Raw genomic sequence first — 23401 nt, forward strand, 5'->3', positions numbered from 1 at the left:
CAAGTCAAAGTAAATTTAGAAATTACTGCTTTCTTTTTTAATTTGCATTTTCCATACCATCCAAACTTTTCTGATTTGGGATTGTAAGTCAGAGTTTGGTGGTGAAATGTACCAAAAACTGTTTCTGTTGCCCCTTTTCTAATCGTACATCATGGCTGGAATGTTTTTGGGCTTGTCTCACCTGAGTGAAAATGAGAGTCTCTGAACTGCGGCTGTCTAAGCTCAGCACGAAGCGGATGGACTGGAAAAGCTCCTGGATGCTGGTGCGAAACTGTTCCTCCTCCATGCCACAAGTGGCCCGAGAGTACAGGATCCGCGACTGGACTATGAACTTGAACAAATACTCCAGTGCCTGGAAGTAGAGGGTTTTACAAAATAGAGAATATTTGATAGACTCAGGCATCTGAACACATCCCAGCGACATTATATTTATTGCAATATAAACAAAAAGCCAGGAGGCATCCAAGCAGGCTGCTCTACATCATATCTTGGAAGGACATTTCCTCTGCAGGACCTCGACGAAAAATGGTGGCTGTGAAGACAGACTTGGTTGAAAGTATGAGTGATCCATGAAATATTCATAGAGATCCCCTCTGAACTGAATCACAGCTTGACCAGGCCTCATAAATATTGCATACAGTTCATCTATTAAGAAGTTCCAATCTCGTGAGTGCCAAGAAGGGTGACAACTGTTTGCCATACTATTTGCAGTCTTCTATTTGCATTACAATGCATTGTATCTGATGAGCAAGACATGTTAAACAGTCCCACTACCCAATCTGACAGGTTGCAATTACATGATCATAATGGAAATGACTCAAGCAGCCCTATGCCAGAAATTACAAATCAGTTGAAAGATTAATTGTTTCAATTTCTGGAGCTAGACTGGATTCAAGTGCTTACCCTCATTGCTTCTTGAATGTGGTCCTGCCGGACGACCTCTGCTGAGCGGTCCATATACCATTTCAGGCAGCGTATTAGCTCTCTGGAAGCATAACACACATATATTTTAAGTTAAACCACTGACTTGTGTTCATTATTAAGCAATGGATTACAACTAATCCAGGTCATCTCTTTCAACTGTAATAAGTAACAAATAACACAATATATATTCAGAAAATCTTCCTGATGCCATTTAATTTAACTTTTAATCATTTAAATACTTTAATCACATATTCACCAACTCAAAATGAGCTGAAAATTTAAGAAATATATATATATTCTATCCACATTCACTGGATATAAGCAACCCAGCGCTCTGATTGGCTACTCTACTACGAGGATATCAGCTCATATACCGTGAGTAGAGGAAAAACAACATGGCAGAACATTTTGCTGAATTAACCAAGGATGAAATAAAAACTCTACTCTCAAGCAAAACCCCAAAAAATACAAAAAAAAAGAAAAAACAAGAAAATATGGAATTAAAGTATTTGATTGTAAGAATGTATCCATCCATCCATCCTTTATCTGTAGCCGCTTATCCTGTTCTACAGGGTTGCAGGCAAGCTGGAGCCTATCCCAGCTGACTACGGGTGAAAGGCGGGGTACACCCTGGACAAGTCGCCAGGTTATTGCAGGGCTGATACATAGAGACAAACAACTATTCACACTCACATTCACACCTACGGTCAATTTAGAGCCACCAGTTAACCTAACCTGCATGTCTTTGGACTGTGGGGGAAACCGGAGCACCCGGAGGAAACCCACGCGGACACGGGGAGAACATGCAAACTCCACACAGAAAGGCCCTCGCCGGCCGCTGGGCTCGAACCCAGAACCTTCTTGCTGTGAGGTGACAGTGTTAACCACTACACCACCTGTAAGAATGTATCTTTTTCTATTTTTCAATAATTATTATGATAGCATTTTTCACAAATTGCTCCTGTCGTTTTGCCGGTTTGTTGATTCTAAGCGGAAATTATTTTGTCGTTTGTTTTGTATAAAGTTTTCATTGATCAAATTTGCAAAAAATAAAAATGCTCTATTTCTCAAAATCCAGTGAATGTGGATAGAATAAAACAGTTATTCCACTCAGTCTCGTCATACATGGTTTATAGGGAGGGAAAGTGAAACACAGCGATCCTAGTGGTAGCGTTCCTAAGCCGAGAGCCATACTATAGAAAATCCCATAGACCCGATTTTTAAAAAAAATCCCACGAAGTTATGATGTGGAACTTGTACACCCCCCAAAAATATGTTGTATACTGTATGTTGGGATTATCTACTAACTGTGAAAGTATCAGGTGAAAGTTCGCTGTCTTTTAAAAGATCGAAATTGTGCCTAACCTGTCAGAAACGGACTACAACCAAACTGTCTAGTCAGAGTCGCTCATATTACGTCAGCAGTAGGCTTGATAAGTTTTGTTCTTCATACTAGCCCTTACGAGTGCTGACAGCTCTCCCTGTGAATAGCGGCAGTTGACTACATGCCCTGATCTGTAATGGTTATTCCCACGAGGGATGCATTTCTTATTGGTACAGGAACACTCCGCCAACCACGCTATACAAATCGGCATGTTGATGTAGGCTACTCGCCGGCCGCTACCTGCTACAGATTTGGAAAGGCGCTAGACTTGCGGTGACGTCACATACACGACGTCGGGTCCGTGTAGTCTTTGATCAGCTTATTAAAAAACATTCAAAACAATTCAAATCGGTGGAAAAAATAAAGTATGATCACCAGGATCGATAGAGCTGCCCGACATGCACAACATACCGGTATGGAAGCCATTGTTTTAACTTTGAAGTGTAACACGAAATGTAATTTTTTGAAAAGATATTCCCGTTCATTTTGCCATAGAGGTTGGAACACATCCAGTAGGGGCCGATGAGATTACTTTCCCTCCCTATACACTAGTGCATCTCAAAATATTGGAATATCATGAAAAAGTTCATTTTTATAGAATTTAATTCAAAAAGGTAAACTTTCATATATTCTATATTCATTACACATAAAGTGAAACATTTCAAGGCTTTTTTTTGTTTCATTTTTGATCATTATGGTGTATAGCTCATGAAAATCAGAAATCCAGTATCTCAAAATATGAGATTATTTCATGTCAAGTTTGAGTAAAGCAATATTAATACCATGTATCTTTCAGTCTAGTTCAGTACACACAACCACAATCACGGGGAAGACTGCTGACTTGACAGTTGTCCAGAAAATGATCATTAACACCCTTCACAAGCAGGGTAAGCCACAGAAGGTCACTGCTGAAAAGGCTGGCTGGAAAAGGTGCACAAGCAACAGGGATGACCACAGCCTTGAGACAATTGTCAAGAAATGTTGATTCAAGAACTCGGGAGAGCTTCACAAGACTGAAGATGGACTGAGACTGGTGCCGGTGCATCAAGAGCCACCATGCACAGATGTCTTCAGGAAAGAGGCGAGAACTGTCACATTCCTAATGTCAGAAGCGTCTTACCTGGGCTACGGAGAGAAAGAACTGGACTGTTGCTCAGGGGTCCAAAGTCCTCTTTTCAGATGAAAGTAAAATTTGCATTTCAATTGGAAATCAAGGTCCTGGAGTCTGGAGGAAGAGTGGAGAGGCACAGAATGCAAGGTGTTTGAAGTCCAGTGTGAAGTTTCCGCAGTCTGTGATGATTTAGGGTGCCAGGTCATCTGCTGCTGTTGCTCCACTGTGTTTTATCAAGTCCACTGAGCAATTCTTGCTTGCCCTCCTAATAGAGGGTACTGATGATCGTCTTCTGGTCAGCTGTCAAGTCAGCGGTCTTCTCCATGATTGTGTACTGCACTAGTCCGAAAGATACACGGTATTTATACTGTTTTATTCAAACTCAAATGAAATATTCAAATAATTTAAGATACTTGATTTCTGACTTTCATGAGCTACAAGCCATAATTATCAATAAGCCATAAAAAAGCCTTGAACTATTTCACTTTACATATAATGAATACAGAATATATGAAAGTTTATCTTTTTGAGTTAAATTTAAAAAAAAAATGTTTTCATGATATTCCAATTTTTTGAGATGCACTAGCATATATAATGTTACGAGAATTGATTTTAATACCATAAGTTTTGTTCCACCTTAAATAAAGAGAATAAATAAAGGTGCAGAACAAAAGGCTGAATCTGAGTGATTTGCCAGTGGAGTTTCTTTTTCTTTTCTTTCTTTTTTTTTTTAAAAATACAAGGCTCATTTCTTGCCCCAAAGATAAATATGCTTACTTATAAGCCAGGGCTCCAGCAAAGTGTTTTTGGATGTAAGTGTCCATCACTGGGCGGAAGTGGTAGTATTTACTGTCCCGGAGCAGATTGATGATGAATACCTGGTCAGAGACAGACAGCCAAAGCAAACACAGCTCAGGAGGTTAGAGATGTAGTGGGGATCAGGCACAGAGCTCTGATTCGGTCTGAAAGGGCCGTCATGCATCAGTGCCACTGTGATTTCTTCTGACCTCGTTTCAGAGCAGCGTGAAGCACCGTGTGTCACTTTGAAAAGTACATCAAATTTACGACGTGACGAGCACTGCAAACCTTTTGAAGTTCAACACAATTTTATTTTCATGTAAAAAAGAAAAAAAAATCAAATGATATTGTATCTGAGAGTTAATACTGATATTTTCTTCATGTAGTAAAGAAATGAAAAGTTGGTTTAGATGTGGTGTGATCTGGAAGGTCTACACCTTCGGCTCCCCGTTGTTACTCTGTAAACCCAGACAAGCCAGCAGGTCAAGTCATCTGATCATCATATTTTATATCATGTATCATGTCTAATTAAATCTCTGCAATCATAAAATGCTTCAAAAGTACAACAAAATGGGATTGTAATGCAAATGATTTGAATATGGCTGATAATTCCTGCTTGAACCTGGATACATTATAAAGGCTTATTTAAAGGTCCCATGGCATGAAATTTTCACTTTCTGAGGTTTTTTAACGTTAAAATGAGTTCCTCTGACCTTCTTAAGTCACCCCAGTGGCTAGAAATTTCATAATGTGTAAACCAAACTATGCCCAACATTTGAGAATGGCGCGTCAAAACGGCGCGTTGATAAGCTCTTCCCTTTACTACATCAGCAAGGGAGATGATCCCCACGCCCCCCCTCTGGATTCCCACCCACTGTATGGATTGCCCCGCCCAGTTGTAGTGAGGAGACCATAGAGGGAGGACACAACAACATGGCGTCACCTAAGCGAGCAAAACATGGAAATTGCGCTGTACATGGATGTGACAACACAGAAAAGAGTCTGTTTTTACTGCCGACGGGAGAGCCCCTGAAGACGCAGTGGCTTAATTTTATTTACTTCAATAATACGCCGTCGAGTCTACCTAAGACGGTGTATGTTTGTCGGAAGCATTTTCCTGAGGAATGTTTCCACAACTTGGGACAGTACAGGGCAGGTTTTGCACATCAACTGTCACTGAAGCCTGGGTCCGTACCAAGCATCCCTGCCGCATCAGCAACAAACACCGAACAAGTAAGTGTATAACTGGTCGTTTTGCCGTGTTTTAAAATCGGTGCGTTAGCCTAGCAATGGCTACATTAGCTGTGCAGCTAACCGCTTCCTGCAGTTAGCCAGGTAATCTGCGCTACAAAACTAAAGAGCATGCAGCATGCTCTGTTAAACCGAGTTTAGTCTGGAAATTGACTGTAACTTATGAGCTTATGTTTGACTATTGCTCCGCAATGCATGTCTTCTGTTGGATAAGCGATATGTTGCTGTAGTTGCTGCTTCTATCCTCTTTGGTTATGGAGTGTGTGTTCAAGCCTAGGGTATTAGACGTTCATAAACCACCACTCCGAACACTCTCACTCTCTGTTCTCTGTGTCACGTTGAGTTTACGAAAGGAGTCCGAGGGAGAACGGGGTTTTGTCTTAGCAGCGTGGCTACAGGCGCTGATAGCAGCGAGTATGTGTGTGCGCAGCTTGGTCAAGCCCCTCCCCCTCCCCCCATGGCCCGCCCCCACCCTCTACCCTTCCCCGCCTGCTGTTTCTCATTAGCAAAACGACGCACTGGGAAAAGCGCTGAAATGGGGCTTTCTCCCAGGAGGCTATATCTACGTGCCGAGGGTTCATTTCGAGAAAGGCTGCAGATATAACATCCGGAAGCCTCCACGAGCCCGTTTAAAGCATCAACAAACCACCATGCCATGGGACCTTTAAGATGTTTCATTTCCATAGCACCATTCTCAAGATTTAAAAAAATAAAAATAAAAATAAATAAATAATCAATCATTTAAAATTTGACAGAATTACAGAATGGGGAGAATTAAAAAAAATTGTTTTAATTCTAATAAAGACGGTATTATTATTATTATTATTTCTTCGAAATTAACAAATTATCGTCTAGTATTGCTCCGATTGACAGGGGAAGGTCATCAATTCCTCCCAGAGAGCAGGACCAATCATGGCTGTGGCATCATCAGGAGAGTACGAGTTTAAAAAGGTTAAACACGGAGCTAACTGTGCTATTTGGGATCCGATCTACTCATTTATGAAGCGATAGTACTCAAAGAAGAACAGCTGTAATATTACAGATCCAATCTTCAAACAAGCATCAGTTATAATATCTTTACAACTCATCTCCACAACAAAAAGTCAACCCTTAATCATCCACTTTATAAAGATATGATGGCGCAAACAGACTCTACATGGATATTAAATGTATTTACACGCTTAACAATACAGGTGAAACGATCAGAACAAACTCCTGTGAGAATGCCGGCAGAAAGATTTCCTCTTTATAAAGATATGACAGATGTGATTAGGAAGGTAATAGCCAAAACTCCTTGACTCTTTGCGCTGAGGCCTGAAAAGCTAAAGACTCCCAACGGGATGGCAATACAGGCAGCTGTGATCTAATAACGGCTGGCTTCCTGCCAGCTGAGACCTGCTATTCATCACACGCACGCACACACCAGCGTGAGTACGAGAGAAAGAGATCGGTGACACAAGAGTGTGGAATACATCCAGACACACACTGAATACAGATGTGAAGCTCAATCGGCGCTCAAGTTGTTTGAGTATACATATTATAAAAGGTGCATTATGTGGAAATAAATGCTTCCTACCAGCGACTGAAACACCAGAGGACCATATTTGTCTGTGTTGTCATCTAAAATGGAGAACAGTGTGTCCAAGATGTCCTGAAGAAACTGAAGAAGTTGCAGCGTGTTAATATTTTCATAATTCATATCGCTGCATTACCGTCATTAATTTTCCAGCAGGAATCAAGTGCTTACTTTGACTATTTCCTCTCCGCTAACATGCCTCAGTCGACCCAGAATGTCCATCACGCGATCAGGTTGAGCTTTCCATTTCAGCAGAGCCAGCAGGTCCACTGAGTACAGAAGAAAATATGAATGTATTACAACATGATAAAAACAAGAGTGCTCTGAGAGCACAATATGCCCCGCTGGCAGCTATATCTATGCTATAAGTGCTTAATACACCTTCATGAAATTGTCAAAGTACAAGTTTGGTAATCAAGGGCCATAACTTTGGTGAAATGTGACCGAATTGAACGAAATTGTAATACTTGCATGACTGACATATAGCAAAGCCTTTTGCAAAGTTTCGGAAAATTCCTGCAAAAATTGCCAGAGGAGTTGATTTCAGAAGACGGGCACACTTTCATGAAATTGTCAAAGTACAAGTTTGGTAATCAAGGGCCCTAACTATGAAAAAATTAGACCGAATTGAACTAAACTGCAATATGTGTATGACCGACAGAGGTGGACAAAGGACCCAATTTCATTACTTAAGTCAAAGTACAGATCCCACTGGTCAAATGTTACTCCAGTACAAGTGAAAGCTGTCCAGTCAAATTTTTACTGAAGTACTGAACTACTTGCTTTTAACAATACTTAACCCTTTGATGCAAAACATGGGTCAAAAGTGACCCGGCTGAGTTTTTATCTTCTATATCTTTGCAATAAATTAATTCCATCATTCAGTATTCAAGGTATTCCTCAATTAACTTGTGTTTGATCATCATACATCCTTATTTTATTTTTTCCTTTCTTACTTTTTGAATAAAAACCCTTTTTGTATCACTACCCTTCTAATGAACAACACAGGTCAAAAACGACCTGCATTTATTTTCCAGGTTATTTCATGTATGGCTGAGTGTTTCTATGATCTACTTTTGAAATAAATTCATTTTGTCATTTACTTTTCCAAATATGCAGTAAATATCTTGTTTTTGTTTCGCACAAATCATCATTTTTATTTTTCCTTTCTTAAGTTATGAACAAGCACAGCTTTTGTAATTTTACATCAAGTTTACACACATGGGTCAGAACCGACCCGCATGCATTTACTCCAGCGTTTGGTGGGAACTGTGAATCGTGCTTGTGTCAGACATTTCACAGCTCAGCACAGCGCCCTTTGCCCATCTAATACATGCAAGTAATGTTTTTCAATTGTTCTAACATTACCTTAGAAAAAAATTGATTATGTTTAGGTTCCCTTGAGAGTGAGTAGATTACTTGCCAGAAAGTTACAAGTAATTACTATTAGCTACCGAGCTGTTGACATATTCTACTTTAGTTAGCTAATTTTATTGTAGTTGGCTTAGCTAACTACATAGTTAATAAATAAATAACTGGCCCCATTCACTGCTAAAGTAATTACTTGAAACAAATTATTATTATAGTATTAAGACATTTCATTTTAAATCACACTTGGACGACCCATGTGTAGTAATATAAAAAGTATTTTTGTTCATAAAGTAGGAAAGAAAAAATTAAATTAATGATCTGTGGTAATTAAAAACAAGATATTTAAAGAATACTTGGAATATTTAATCATAAAATAAATTGATTTCAAAAGATAGAGCAAAGAAAAACTCAGTCAGCATGAAATAACCTGGAAAATGAATGCGGGCCATTTTTGACCCGTGTTGTGCATTAGAAGGGGTGTGCATATGTTTTGCATCAAAGGGTTAAGTATTAAAAGTACATTTTCTGTCAATGCATCATTGTATTATTGCCACACCGCTGAAAATACCTAATGCCGTTACCAAAGACAGAAATGTGAATTCACAAAATGAACGCATGCTGGTGGTTTAACGTTAAGCTCGCTAGTCAGTGAAGCTCCACCTGACATGCTAGCAAACTCTTTTCAAACTCAAAATCATATTGGGTAGCTAACGTTACTAGAAAAGAAAGATTTCTACATTCTGTTTATTTGGCAAGATTACGCTAAACATATTTCTGAAAGGACTTCAGATAAGTTAACGTTATTCATGTTAGCGTAACTCCGTTTTTACATGCTAACTAACGGTGTCCAAGTTAAATAGCTATGTGTTAACGTTAGCCGTGGACAAGGCTATGGCAACGTGGCGGGAAAATCCATAGAAAGTCATTTGACTAACCAGACTGCATAGCTATTGTGACGTTATTGCTAGCTCTAAAAGCACAGACAAGTTCACTGCAAGCTTTCTCTTGGAATACACGTTTACATCCCTCAATATGATTCCGCAGGTCAGACGGCGAGTTTTTGTAGGCCGTGATGTGGTTCGTTTTCGGTAAACAAAGCAAATATTTAAAATGAAACAAATCTTTAATCCTTTCAGAACACTGAAACATGGGTTCTGGGTATGGCCATGGGTGCGTGTGTTCCCCAGAAGAACCGCCTCCTTCCATTCTGCCATCAACTGATCGTGTTAAATAATGCTGCTGAGAAATCATCGATCGTGATTTTATACAGTCTATGGACGTGACGTGACCCTAGTGATTACTGACAGGCTGTCTCAGTGTCACCTGCGGAAAAACCATCATGTTTTCGAAAAGAAAAGAAAAAGACATCCACTTTCAAATCTGCTTCAGAGTAACGAGGACCTTGATAGAAATGTATTGGACTGAAAAGTACGATATTTGTCTTTCAAATGTAGTGAAGTTAAAGTCGTAAGTTTCCCCCCAAAAAATACTCAAGTAAAGTACAGATACTCAAAAAAAGTGTACGTAAGTACAGTACTCAAGTAAATGTACTTCGTTACTGTCCACCTCTGATTACTGACATATAACAAAGGCTTTTGCTAAGTTTCGTGAAATTCCTCCAAGAATTGTGAGAGGAGTTCATTTCAAAAGACAGGAAATTGTCAAAGTACAAGTTTGGTAATCAAGGGCCACAACTCAGGTAAAATGCGACTGAATTGAACGAAATTACAATATACGTATTACTGACATAGAACAAAGAATCCTGTCAAGTTTTGTGAAATTCCTCCAAAAATTGTGAGAGGAGTTGATTTCAGAAGGTGGGTATCCTTCCCAGGACGGACAGACAGGTGGACAGACAGACATCACCATGACATAATCCCCCTTTGGGCCTTTTGGCCAGTGGGGGATAACAATAAAGTCAGCCTTTAATCAATAACTAACAATGGGTTTATTGTTATGAGGTGTTTCAAAACTACCATTCTGTGTGAGCTTGGTGGAGGAGAGCTGTGTGGAGATCCACAGGGTTTCCTTGGTGCTACGCTGGAAGATGAGGCTGGAGGGAATGTTGGGGCAGCCGTTGAAGTCGTCCTTACAGCAGGGTAGGCCCAGATACAGAGCGTGGTTGCTGAAGGTTGTGTTTTCATCACACTGAGAAAATACATTTGAATCATCCATTGTTTCTGAATGACAAAATGGGAAATGTACCTTATAATCTGGAAGGCACGACCGACAGAAAAAATAGTTTGAAAAGATTTGTCAGCCTCAAGATTTGATCTGAAGAAGGCACTGTACGGCATCACTAAGTTGAAAGATACTGAAGATGCCAATAAGAATGGGAAGGGAAAGTGAATATTGCAACTAAAGGCAAGATTTGGGCAGGCGTATTATTCGAGAATATTCCTATCGCAATTAGAATCTGAAAGACAAGCTCTAAAAATATATTTGTAACTATTAATATTAAACCATCATGTTACTTGTGATCCATCTGTAATAACTTTATTGAATAATAATAACTTTATTAAACACAAGAGCCACTCAGCTGATGTTGGTTTCCATTGGAGATGTGTATAAACTTAGGTTAATAATCTATATCTACATTATTAAATTCATAAAATATATAACATAACTAATATAAAATAGGTTACATGCAATATAGTGAGGCAGACATATTATTATGATTAATAATGAATAAAATTTGTATTCCATTTATAAAAATATATATCTAAACACCAGAAAAGTGTTTCCAAAAGTTAGTTCTAAATTTCTTAGTCTTTAATATAGCCGGGCAGAGAATTATATAACATGGCAGCTGAAAAACCAAAAGTTCTGTGTCCTGATTTTGAGTTTATTTTCAAGATATGAATATTGATCTTTGCTCATGTGTTATAATGATGTACATCAGAGTTTTTAACAACATTTTTTACGTAGGTATTCTGGTAGAAGTCCGTTCATGCATTTGTACACCATCAGACATACATTAAATTTCCATCTTTCAACAATAGGAACCCAATTTAGCTTTCTGAAAAGGACGTCACAACATTCATCCCTGATTTCCTTCTTGAGTATCAAACATGCGCCTCTTTTCTACAAACGATAGAGCCTTCCAACTTCGTCACATCTGCATTCGATCAGATCACATCACGGTATTCAAAGAGAGATGAAACCAAGGCGTGAAAGATCATCCTGCTGGTCTTGGTATTGATGTATTTCCTTAAAGGACATATCCTGGACCAATTTCGTGTTTTTTTTTATATGAAAGTATGTCCCTTTACACACTCATCCAGAAGGGTAATTTTGCACAAGGCCATCTGTCTATAGCAGAAAAAAAAAAATAAATTAAAAAAATGCGTCTGGAAAAATCCCAAGGGAGCCTGGAGCTAGATTGATCCAGATTCGTGACGTCACGTGCGGATCCGCCAGCAGGCTGAGAGACCCTGCATGGATTCAGTGCACAGTCTGTGTAGACCAAGTTTCGCAGCTAGCGATTTTGCATTGAAATATGGAATGAGTGCAATGTTACTTCACCTTTGGATGAAGAATATAATGAGATGTCAGAATTGGGGTTTCATCTGTTTGGATTTGATGATGATTCAAGTAGTGAAGACGACGGAGACAACACCGGGGATGTAAATAATACGGTGGTGGAAGGGCCGTGGCCCTACTGGCTTTCGCACGAAGCGCTCCCATTTCTCTCTCATTGTCCGGTCTTTTGGAAAACGATGAGTACTAATCCCATCAAGATTGGTGTTGCTACACCCTCCTATGATACATCTGTTAACCATTTTAATAATTACGCGATAACGTTGAAGAAATTTGCAGAAAACCACCAGGTCGTTTTCTCATAAACAAACCAGCGCTGACGTAGGATTCAGAAGGAGGCGTCCCGCACGCGACGTCATGAAAATCAATGTTTGCTGAGAAATCCAAATGCCAAGTTTTTTCAGAGGCGGACCAATTCGCCTCAAATGGCTTGATTTCAACTGAATTTTTCTGGTATTGCGCAAGGTTAAAAAATTGCACGAAATGCAAAATGTGACAGATATTTGACCAAAGTTTAATATAAAATAAGAGAATTATACTGATCTTGCTCCTAAATATACCCAAGATGTGCCCTTTAAACATCCCAATATCCCTAATCTCTTGCTGATTTTAGAGCACAGGTAGTCAATGTGATCATTCCAGCTCAAAGAGGGGTCCAAAGTAACTCCTAGGTATTTCATACTTGGTGTGCTTTCCAAATCTCATCTCATTATCTCTAGCCGCTTTATCCTGTTCTACAGGGTCGCAGGCAAGCTGGAGCCTATCCCAGCTGACTACGGGCGAAAGGCGGGGTACACCCTGGACAAGTCGCCAGGTCATCACAGGGCTGACACATAGACACAGACAACCATTCACACTCACATTCACACCTACGCTCAATTTAGAGTCACCAGTTAACCTAACCTGCATGTCTTTGGACTGTGGGGGAAACCGGAGCACCCGGAGGAAACCCACGTGGACACGGGGAGAACATACAAACTCCGCACAGAAAGGCCCTCGCCGGCCACGGGGCTCGAACCCGGACCTTCTTATTGTGAGGCGACAGCACTAACCACTACACCACCGTGCCGCCCTTGCTTTCCAAATGTGACTGCTTTAAAGATAATAAACTATTACTGGATGAAGTGTTACATGAACGCTTTGATGAACTGAACACCATGGTCTTCGTCTTCTTCGTGTTCACTATCAATGTGTTTCTATCAAACCAAGATGAAAGGTTGTTTAGATCCTCTTGCAATTTCAGGGTAATTTCATTCAAGTCCTTGCTAGAAATCTGTAAATACAACTGTTCAGTTATTTTGTGTTCGAAGGCTATGTAATCTTTTGCGCTCGACTGGATACAGTGGTGCTTGAAAGTTTGTGAACCCTTTAGAATTTTCTATATTTCTGCATAACTATGACCTAAAACATCATCAGATTTTCACACAAGTCCTAAAAGTAGGCAAAGAGACCCCAGTTGAACAAATGAGACAAAAATATTATACTTGGTCATTTATTTATTGAGGAAAATTATCCAATATTACATATCTGTGAGTGGCAAAAGTATGTGAACCTTTGCTTTCAGTATCTGGTGTGACCCCCTTGTGCAGCAATAACTGCAACTAAACATTTCCGGTAACTGTTGATCAGTCCTGCACACCGGCTTGGAGGAATTTTAGCCCATTCCTCCATACAGAACAACTTCAACTCTGGGATGTTGGTGGGTTTCCTCACATGAACTGCTCACTTCAGGTCCTTCGACAACATGTCGATTGGCTTAAGGTCAGGACTTTGACTTGGCCATTCCAAAACATTAACTTTATTCTTCTTTAACCATTCTTTGGTAGAACGACTTGTGTGCTTCGGGTCGTTGTCTTGCTGCATGACCCACCTTCTCTTGAGATTCAGTTCATGGACAGATGTACTGACATTTTCCTTTAGAATTTGCTGGTATAATTCAGAATTCATTCTTCCATCAATGATGGCAAGCCGTCCTGGCACAGATGCAGCAAAACAGGCTCAAACCATGATACTACCACCACCATGTTTCACAGATGGGATAAGGTTCTTATGCTGGAATGCAGTGTTTTCCTTTCTCCAAACATAACGCTTCTCATTTAAACCAAAAAGTTCTATTTTGGTCTCATCTGTCCACAAAACATTTTTCCAATAGCCTTCTGGCTTGTGCACGTGATCTTTAGCAAACTGCAGACGAGCAGCAATGTTCTTTTTGGAGAGCAGTGGCTTTCTCCTTGCAACCCTGCCATGCACACCATTGTTGTTCAGTGTTCTCCTGATGGTGGACTCATGAACATTAACATTAGCCAATGTGAGAGAGGCCTTCAGTTGCTTAGAAGTTACCCTGGGGTCCTTTGTGGCCTTGCCGACTATTACACGCCTTGCTCTTGGAGTGATCTTTGTTGGTCGACCACTCCTGGGGAGGGTAACAATGGTCTTGAATTTCCTCCATTTGTACACAATCTGTCTGACTGTGGATTGGTGGAGTCCAAACTCTTTAGAGATGGTTTTGTAACCTTTTCCAGCCTGATGAGCATCAACAACACTTTTTCTGAGGTCCTCAGAAATCTCCTTTGTTCATGCCATGATACACTTCCATAAACATGTGCTGTGAAGATCAGACTTTGATAGATCCCTGTTCTTTAAATAAAACAGGGTACCCACTCACACCTGATTGTCATCCCATTGATTGAAAACACCTGACTCTAATTTCACCTTCAAATAAACTGCTAATCCTAGAGGTTCACATACTTTTGTCACTCACAGATATATAATATTGGATCGTTTTCCTCAATAAATAAATGACCAAGTATAATATTTTTTGTCTCATTTGTTTAACTGGTTTCTCTTTATCTACTTTTAGGACTTGTGTGAAAATCTGACGATGTTTTAGATCATATTTATGCAGAAATATAGAAAATTCTAAAGGGTTCACAAACTTTCAAGCACCACTGTGTATAATTCCAAATTCAGAAAAAAAGGTTTTAAATCCCAAAAAGCTATGCCATGGCAATTAGTCTGGTTTAAGTATTTCAGAAACTGCTGATCTCCTGGGATTTTCATGTACAGCAATTGCTAGAGTTTAAACAGAATGATGACTAAACCAAAAAAACAGGAAGGCTATGGTAACTCAAATAACTACTCTAATCAGCTGTGGTAAGCAGAAAAGCATGCAGTGCTCATCAAAACTGCATTCCAACAGCAGAAGACCACATCAGCTTCAGTTCCTGTCAGTCAAGAACAAGAATCTGAGGCTACAGTAGACACAGGCTCACTGAAACCGGACAGCTGAAGGTTGGAAACATATTGGCTGGTAAGATGAGTCTCGACTTCTGCTGCGACGTGCAGATGGTAGGGTCAGAATCTGTTTTCAAAAGCATGACTCCATGGACCCAGCCTTCCTTGTGTGAACAGATCAGTGGTGTAATGTTGTGTAGTGTGACACACTGGGCCACTTATTACAAACAGAACTTCTTCTGAATTGTTGACCATGAGCATCTATTTATGGCCACAATGTATTCATCTTAGTGTATAATGTCTATTTCAGCATTATCACTGAACAATGTGTGTCAAACTGGTTCCATGAACACTCTGTGGACTGTAATTCCACGGCTTCTTCAGTCACAAGACCCGACTCTAATAGAGCACCTTTGTCATGTGGTAGAATGGGAGATTCGCACCATGATGGCGCAGCTGACAAATCTGCAGCAATTATGTGGTTCAATCATGTCAGCATGAACAAGAATCTCAAACGGGATGTTGCCAACACTGAGAGGCTATTGTGAGAGCAGAGTGGGGTGGGCGTTACTGCAATCCCACCAGTATTAATATGGTGTTCCTTATAACATGGCCAGTGAGCGTATATCCTGCCCGAATTGGCATATTGGCAAAGATTCCATTATATCTCATCTCATTATCTCTAGCCGCTTTATCCTGTTCCACAGGGTCGCAGGCAAGCTGGAGCCTATCCCAGCTGACTACGGGCGAAAGGCGGGGTACACCCTGGACAAGTCGCCAGGTCATCACAGGGCTGACACATAGACACAGACAACCATTCACACTCACATTCACACCTACGGTCAATTTAGAGTCACCAGTTAACCTAACCTGCATGTCTTTGGACTGTGGGGGAAACCGGAGCACCCGGAGGAAACCCACGCGGACACAGGGAGAACATGCAAACTCCGCACAGAAAGGCCCTCGCCGGCCACGGGGCTCGAACCCGGACCTTCTTGCTGTGAGGCGACAGCGCTAACCACTACACCACCGTGCCGCCCCTCCATTATATCCTGTGGGCAAAAAGGTTTCTGATTGAAAGGTGTGTGCGTGTGTGTGTGACACCATGGGATTTTTGTACCAGATGTTCTGTTTACAGTATGTGCAGAAACAGTAATGAAAAGTGCATGATATTCTGCACCGTTTTTGCTGGCTGATCCAGTAACTATCAAAAAATAATCACCTCAATAGCGCCCCTACAGGATCAGCCAGTGAAAACGATGCAAAATACCGCACGCTTTTTAACGCCATTTCTACACATTCTGTAAACAAAACTCCCGTGGCACCACACACACACACACACACACACTAGTTTCAGTCAAACATTTACACACAGTGACATGAATGTCATCTTGGATATGAATGTCATGGCAATATTTGGGCTTTCAGTAATTTCTCTGAACTGTTCTTTTTCTGTGGCAGAATGTAAAGCATACATCATTAATTAAAAAAAAACACTAGAATTTGGTGCACAAGTTTTAATTTTCTTTGGGTTTTCTGAAATCAACACAGGGTCAAAATTATACATACAGCACACCTAATATTTGGGTAAAATGTCTCTTCACAAGATTCACCTTGACCAAACATTTTTGTTTACCATGAACAAGCTTCTGGCAGAATTCTGGTTGGATATTTCATGACTCTTTATGGTAGATTTGGGAGAGTTTAATTAAATTTGTTTTTTTTTTCTTGGCATGGACTCGACTTATAAGCACCGTCCATATATTTTCAATAGGGTTGAAGTCAGGCCTTGTTTTAAGCTTAATGTTAGCCTGCTTTATCCTCCACAACCAGCTCTGATGCATGTTTGGGTTCACTGTCCTGCTGTAACTCCCAAGTCGTGTTCAAGTTTCTGACAGTTTATGCCAAAGAATTCTGAGGTAGTCCTCCTTCTTCATTATTCCATCCACTTTGTGCAATGAATCAGTTCCACTGGCAGCAAAACAGCCCCACAGCATGATGATCCTACCACCACCACCAGCTGGTACAGTGTCCCTCTGTACGTGGTGGTTATTGTGGCCAAACAACTCAATCTTTGTCTCATCTGACCATACAACTTTCTTCCAGAAGGCTTTTTCTTTGTCCGTGTGGTCAGCTTCAAACTTTAGTTAAGCTTGAAGGTGTCAATTTTGGAGCAGGGGATTATTTCTTGGATAGCAGCCTCTTAGTCCATGGTGATCTGAACTGTAGACGGTGATCCATCAGCTTCCAGTACATGGCAGGGCTGTGCCATGGTGGTTCCCAGGTTGTTCCTGACAATCCAAACCAATTTCCTTTCAGCTGAGGGAGACGTTCTGGGTTGTTGTATTTTTTTAAGCAAAGTGGCTTGGCAAAGTGACTACACCTCACAATAACTTGCATACAATTGTTTGAACTGGTCTTGGAATTTGCAGTTGTTTAGAAATGGCTCCAAGAGACATTCTGGAGTTGTGTATATCTGCGATCCTCTTTCTCAGATCTGCACTGAGCTCCTTGGACTTTCCCATTTTACTGTGTGTTGGTCAATCCAATGAGTGCTGTAAACAAACCCTTTTTATTAAGGCACAGAAAAGCTACCAGCTGTGGCCAATCATGATCACTAACAGGAAGTTAAGAGACCTCGGCCTTGACAAGATAAGGGACATTTTGGAAGTTTCAGCACCTCTGAATTAATAATCTGAATGAACATATGTACATTTTTGACCCTGTGTGTATAATTTTGCCCCTGCGTTGATTTCAGAAAACCCAAAAAAAATTAAAACTTGTAGACCAAATTCTAGTGTTTTTTTTAAATTAAAGATGTATGCTGTACATTCATTCTGCCACAGAAAAATAACAGTTCAGAGAAATTACTGAAAGCCCAAATATTGCCATGACATTTATATCCAAGATGACATTCATGTCACTGTATGTAAATTTCTGACCACAGTATATCATCACAAACCAGTGTAGGTTCTTATGTTGAGATAAACCATCTATGTTTTTACATTATCTCAAGCACTCATTGATCCATCTATCAGACTTGACAAACTTTTATTCCCTGATCCTTACCTAAATCAACCGCGAGTTGACCTAGTGGTTAGCATGTCCGCCTCTTGACCAGGAGATCATGAGTTCTACTCACGGTTGGGTCATACCAAAGACCATTATAAAAATCTACCATCTGGCAAGGCAATACAGATGCGAGTGGGGAGTCAAACTCTCACGGTTACCAGAGGACTAGCCCCCCACTGTAACCTTAACTGTATTGACCCATCCCACGTGACGTCACGACAAATGCGGCTGCCATTTTGGACATGAACTACCAGTAGTTTACCACAGCCAACAACGAGGAACGACGGCGAAGCATCGAAAGGAATATAGCCATCAAAGAAAGTTTTTACTTTCAGCAAGACTTCCATCATGCCATTGGATTGTTGTGCACCTGGATGTAGTAACCATCGACACACAAGGCAAGATTTATCATTTTATCGGATCCCGACAGATGCTGACCGACGGAGAAGATGGATGGTCTCTAAAATATTGGCAAAATGATGTTTATTGACATAGCAATCGTGTGTAACGGGAAGCATTTGCATATCCGAAGTGTTGTGTTTACATCAAAGATAAAATAAACCGATATGACAACGACTGCTGCTGCCAGGTTGGGGACACAAACTAGTAGAAAGGAAGTGTGCCAACAGTTCCAACACACTTCCTTTGTGGTCGATTCTGCTTTAAGGTAAGATGCATTTAATTATTCGTCTGCTGTGGGTTTGGAATCGGTAGCCTGACCGATTCGTTCATGTTTGTGGTGCCATTTGTTTGTTGACGCGTGTTGAAATGGAAGATTGGTTGTTGACATGATTTCCAGTGATGCTTTGGTGCTGCTGTGGATCAGATGTGTTGAGTAGCCTGACTGTTTTTTTTTTTCTTGCGTGTGGTATCATTGTTGACGCGAGGTTGTTTTTTGAACATGCCAATGCGGACACGATTTCCCCTGATGAGTTATGACTTCAGACGCGATGCGTGTGTGGAGGTGTGGAGTCCGCGTGATATGTGCGTAAGATAGGCTTCTCATGTGTTTGGAGATCCGCGCTCTGAGACAAGCGCAAGCGCAAGCACCCCCCCCCCCCCCCCCAAGGGAAAAAAAGGGCCCCCCCCCGAAAATATCGTCAGAGTTCGAACACTGGGTTGGAGAAAGTAATGGCAAATAGTGAGTGCACAAACCATAGAAGGTAAACTGTACACAGCGCCAGGGCAGTGTGATGGTATGTCTACTTTTAGATTGTGTTAGCTTATCAATGAACACACTCGTCACTCGACGAGTTTCACGTCTTTACGACGGATACTTAAATGTGTGTTAGGTATTATTGTTGCAGTCTAAGCAGTCATTGTAGCAGCTAGATGAGCGAGAACCGAAAGGGTCTGTGCCATAAACCGTTATTTCTTCATGTCCAAAATGGCGGTCGCGTTTACGAAGGTCACGTGAGTGGGAAGGGTCAATAGGTGAGAGGCCGAGGGCTATTGAAATGGAGATTGGTGCTGCACCCATACGTATACCTTAAAGAGTTGGTTCGTACTGGGACAGGAGACTGCCTGGGAAGACCAGATTCTGGTGTGACAGGGACTTTGACTTTAAACAATTCATTCTTTCAGTATTCCTTGTGCCTGAGGTTTTACTGATTTCCTGTATACTGTGCTTTGGATTCATTTCATGTGCTCTACTACGTCCTGATTCCTTTTAATGTCATCGATGTACAAGAATAAATTCTGAGCTATTTAAATATTCAGGTGTTAAAAATTTTAATGAATTAAAAACCAAGTCTCTATGAATTAAATCAGAGAAACAGTGAAGCACACTATGTATATCAAAGCACTTTTTGAAAGACAAGTACAAATTGAATCTGATTTAATGAGCAGGTGAAAATGTTCTGACCTTGTACACATAGAGCTCATGGCACTCGTCGGACAGCGTCGTACCATCTTCTCTCATTAAAGGTGTAAAAGCAAAACCAAAGAGCTTCTTCTCGCCTTTGTCTTTAGCTGCAGAAATAGGAATATGATTTAACACACTGGTATTGTAAATACAGAACTTCATCTCATCTCATCTCATGATCTCTAGCCGCTTTATCCTGTTCTACAGGGTCGCAGGCAAGCTGGAGCCTATCCCAGCTGACTACGGGCAAAAGGCAGGGTACACCCTGGACAAGTCGCTAGGTCATCACAGGGCTGACACATAGACAACCATTCACACCCACGGTCAATTTAGAGTCACCAGTTAACCTAACCTGTATGTCTTTGGACTGTGGGGGAAACCCACGCGGACAACATGCAAACTCCACACAGAAAGGCCCTCGCCGGCCCCGGGGCTCGAACCCAGGACCTTCTTGCTGTGAGGCGATAGCGCTAACCACTACACCACCGTGCCGCCCCAAGACAGAACTTGTGTTCATGTAATGAATTTCAAATCATACTGTTGTCCAGAATCTCTTGTATTCTATCCTTAAAACGCTGTCCAAAAGTGGTTTATAACCATTCAGTCACTAATGTACAACCTCAGTCACTGTGTTCCCAGTTGAATATGTTGAATTTTGTGAAATCATTCAAGAACATACTTGAACAGTGCCTGAACTCGAAGCGCAGATGGGAGCCTCTGAAGCGGTCGATGGGGATGGGCAGCTTGATCACTTCACTCCAGCGAGGGCTGTTGTTGTGGTAGAGGACGAGTGAACGGTGTTCGCTGATATTCGGCTCTCCCGAGCCCAGGCTAATGCAGTCCTAAAGTAGAAAAAAGTACAGATTATTATATATTTATTCAACAGAGATGAAAGTGGAGCAAAGAAAAAATCCCTGAACTTTTGAAAGTCAAACTAAGATATTGGGGGGGGACAACGTCCCCCGAAAATATTTTAATAGCATAACGCGCAAAACCCTGCATTCTAGTACTTATTTTCACTAAAACAAGTTATAACTTTTAATCCTTTTTCTTTCATGCACATTAATGATTAAGATGTCAAAAATATCAAATTTAATTCCCCTAGTTAATGAGTAATTTTCAGGAGTGCATTTAGAAAACGCGGTGATTTTCCTGCTACACAGTTCATTACTTTGAAAAAAAATCAGACATGAAGGTAAACTCAGCAAAATCCCAAAACAGTCCTGTTAAAAAGTAAAGGTCTGTTAGAGTTTCTCAAGCTTTCAGGTTTCAATGTTGGGGACATTGAGCCCCGTTTATCAATCTTTTAGTCGAGTTGTGCGTTTGCAGAAGCTAAAGTGAACAAAACATTTCCAATTCGGATTTATGCGAGTTGAAGCAAAATTGTTTACATTAGTTTGTATTGTCTGTAAATTTAAACACGCCAATGAATACCAAATTTCTCATGTAAATCAGGGGCGTAGTGAGGATTTTGTGTGTGTGTGTGTCACACACTGACTGGCAGCCTGAGTACATTATGTAACAAAAAATAAATTACCATTGCTAGTTTTAGGCAGCTTAGAAACCGGCTCTTCCATTATTGCTGTTTCTTCCACGTTTTCTTGATGCTGTGTTCTAGAAACGGCACTAAAACTTAGCTTCGAAGCCACAAAATGCAACTTTGATGGGGAAAAAAATATATAATAAATTGCTGACCTCTCTTCACGTCGAAAGAAGGAGGCAAGTTTTGCTTGTTTTGACATGGCGAATTATTAACACGAGGAACTACTTGTAATTCGCAACTAAAAAGACTGCAGCTACACTGGCAGCTTGAACATGCTTTCTAGTGCGATTGTGTTGCGCTTGTGCAGAACGGCGTCAGTCCTGCGCGCCTTAGCACGTGCACCTGAAGGCACGCCTAACAAGCTCCGGCACGCGCGCCGTTAACAAAGAACACCCGTCTTTAATCAATGAACTATGTTTGGGCTATTTAAGGACTGCGCCCATGCAAGGACGATGCGAAGTATTACGCCGCGTCTAGGAACGCGAAAAATCCGAAAAATACATTTCTCCATTCGGAAAACCGGAGATTTTCAAGAGTTTTGTCAAATATCCGGATTTCCGGGTCATTAGCGGAAAAAATCCAGAGGAATTTTCATGAAAATCTAAAAATCCGGAATTCCGGGAAAATCCGGAACACTTTCATGACTAATTCAAACTCAAACACCTCAATTAGGGTTAGAAAAGGAGCTTCATTACAGGGGAAAAAAAACTCAAATACAAAACAAACAAACAAACAAATCTTGACTGGTGTTAGTCGAATAACATTTTAATTTTAATATGATTTCCAAAATATACCTTAAGAATCTCTCCATCGGCATACAACACATACACAGTGACCTCGATGTTCTTCTGTACGCTCTTCCCTCCTCTCTCAAAGTCACCTCTTTCCAAGGTGAGGTACAAATCATTACGGATATCACCTAAAACATCAACAAAAATACATGATCATGTGAACATATAATCAGTGAAGATGGCTATATCAAAGCATTCAAGTAGCGTCTTTACAATATCAGCATTTCCGGAACTGAACGGCAAACATTCAATCCCAAAGGGCAAAGCAGATTGATCAACACTGACAACGTGAGCTTACTTTAGAACATGGCGTGTTATCGAGAGAAAGAGAGAGCTTAATAGATTCTGGCCGCTCATTTATCTAAACTCGAAGACGAGCTGTAGTATGGAGGCAAGGTAAAACTGACTGGTGTAATCACCTCACAGTTTAATCTGTTTAACCACGACATGAAAGTGTGCATATAATTTTGCAAAACATTTTATATGTCCAAGAAAAATAAATGATGTCCACGTCCATCCATAATTGGATGACTTTATTTATGAATGAATGGCTGGCCCCACACTAGAGGATAATTGGGCTGATTTTGGGTCTGATTTGCCCCTTAAGATAATCGTGGAGGCGTTCCTGATTCAAGGCTGGTCAGAAGTGATTATCTGCCCAAGTAATCTTGTAGTGTGAGGGGTTTAGGCAGGCATCAAGCCAATTTTACACCAGGCAATTTCAGAGATCTTTGAAGTTTTGTCACAATGCAATACCATGTGTTCTCCATGTCAGATTATCTGATAAAGATCCTCTTACGATAGACCTGTGATTAAAGAAAATTACTACAATCTGCCAGTGTTGTAGTCGAGTCACTAAACCTCGAGTCCAAGTCCAGTCTCAAGTCCCCAGCGTTCAAGTTCAAAATTTCGAGTCTGAGAACAAGACTCCAACCGTACTAT

General features: G+C 40.7%; 1 protein-coding gene across 1 annotated transcript in view; it reads right to left on the bottom strand.

The window, feature by feature from the left end:
* Nucleotides 1-23401, bottom strand: part of dock3 (dedicator of cytokinesis 3) — a 542206-nt gene that overhangs the window by 96659 nt on the left and 422146 nt on the right. Inside the window, exons 16-24 of the mRNA XM_060909764.1 lie at nt 22463-22587; nt 20805-20967; nt 20126-20232; nt 10392-10563; nt 7216-7313; nt 7045-7128; nt 4197-4297; nt 904-985; nt 182-352 (exon numbers count right to left, since the gene is read on the bottom strand). Of these exons, the coding sequence (XP_060765747.1) occupies nt 182-352; nt 904-985; nt 4197-4297; nt 7045-7128; nt 7216-7313; nt 10392-10563; nt 20126-20232; nt 20805-20967; nt 22463-22587 (1103 nt within the window). The remainder of the gene's footprint in view (nt 1-181; nt 353-903; nt 986-4196; nt 4298-7044; nt 7129-7215; nt 7314-10391; nt 10564-20125; nt 20233-20804; nt 20968-22462; nt 22588-23401) is intronic.

Source organism: Neoarius graeffei, chromosome 26 (genome assembly GCF_027579695.1).
Source record: "Neoarius graeffei isolate fNeoGra1 chromosome 26, fNeoGra1.pri, whole genome shotgun sequence".
In the NCBI taxonomy this organism is placed as follows: Eukaryota; Metazoa; Chordata; class Actinopteri; order Siluriformes; family Ariidae; genus Neoarius; species Neoarius graeffei.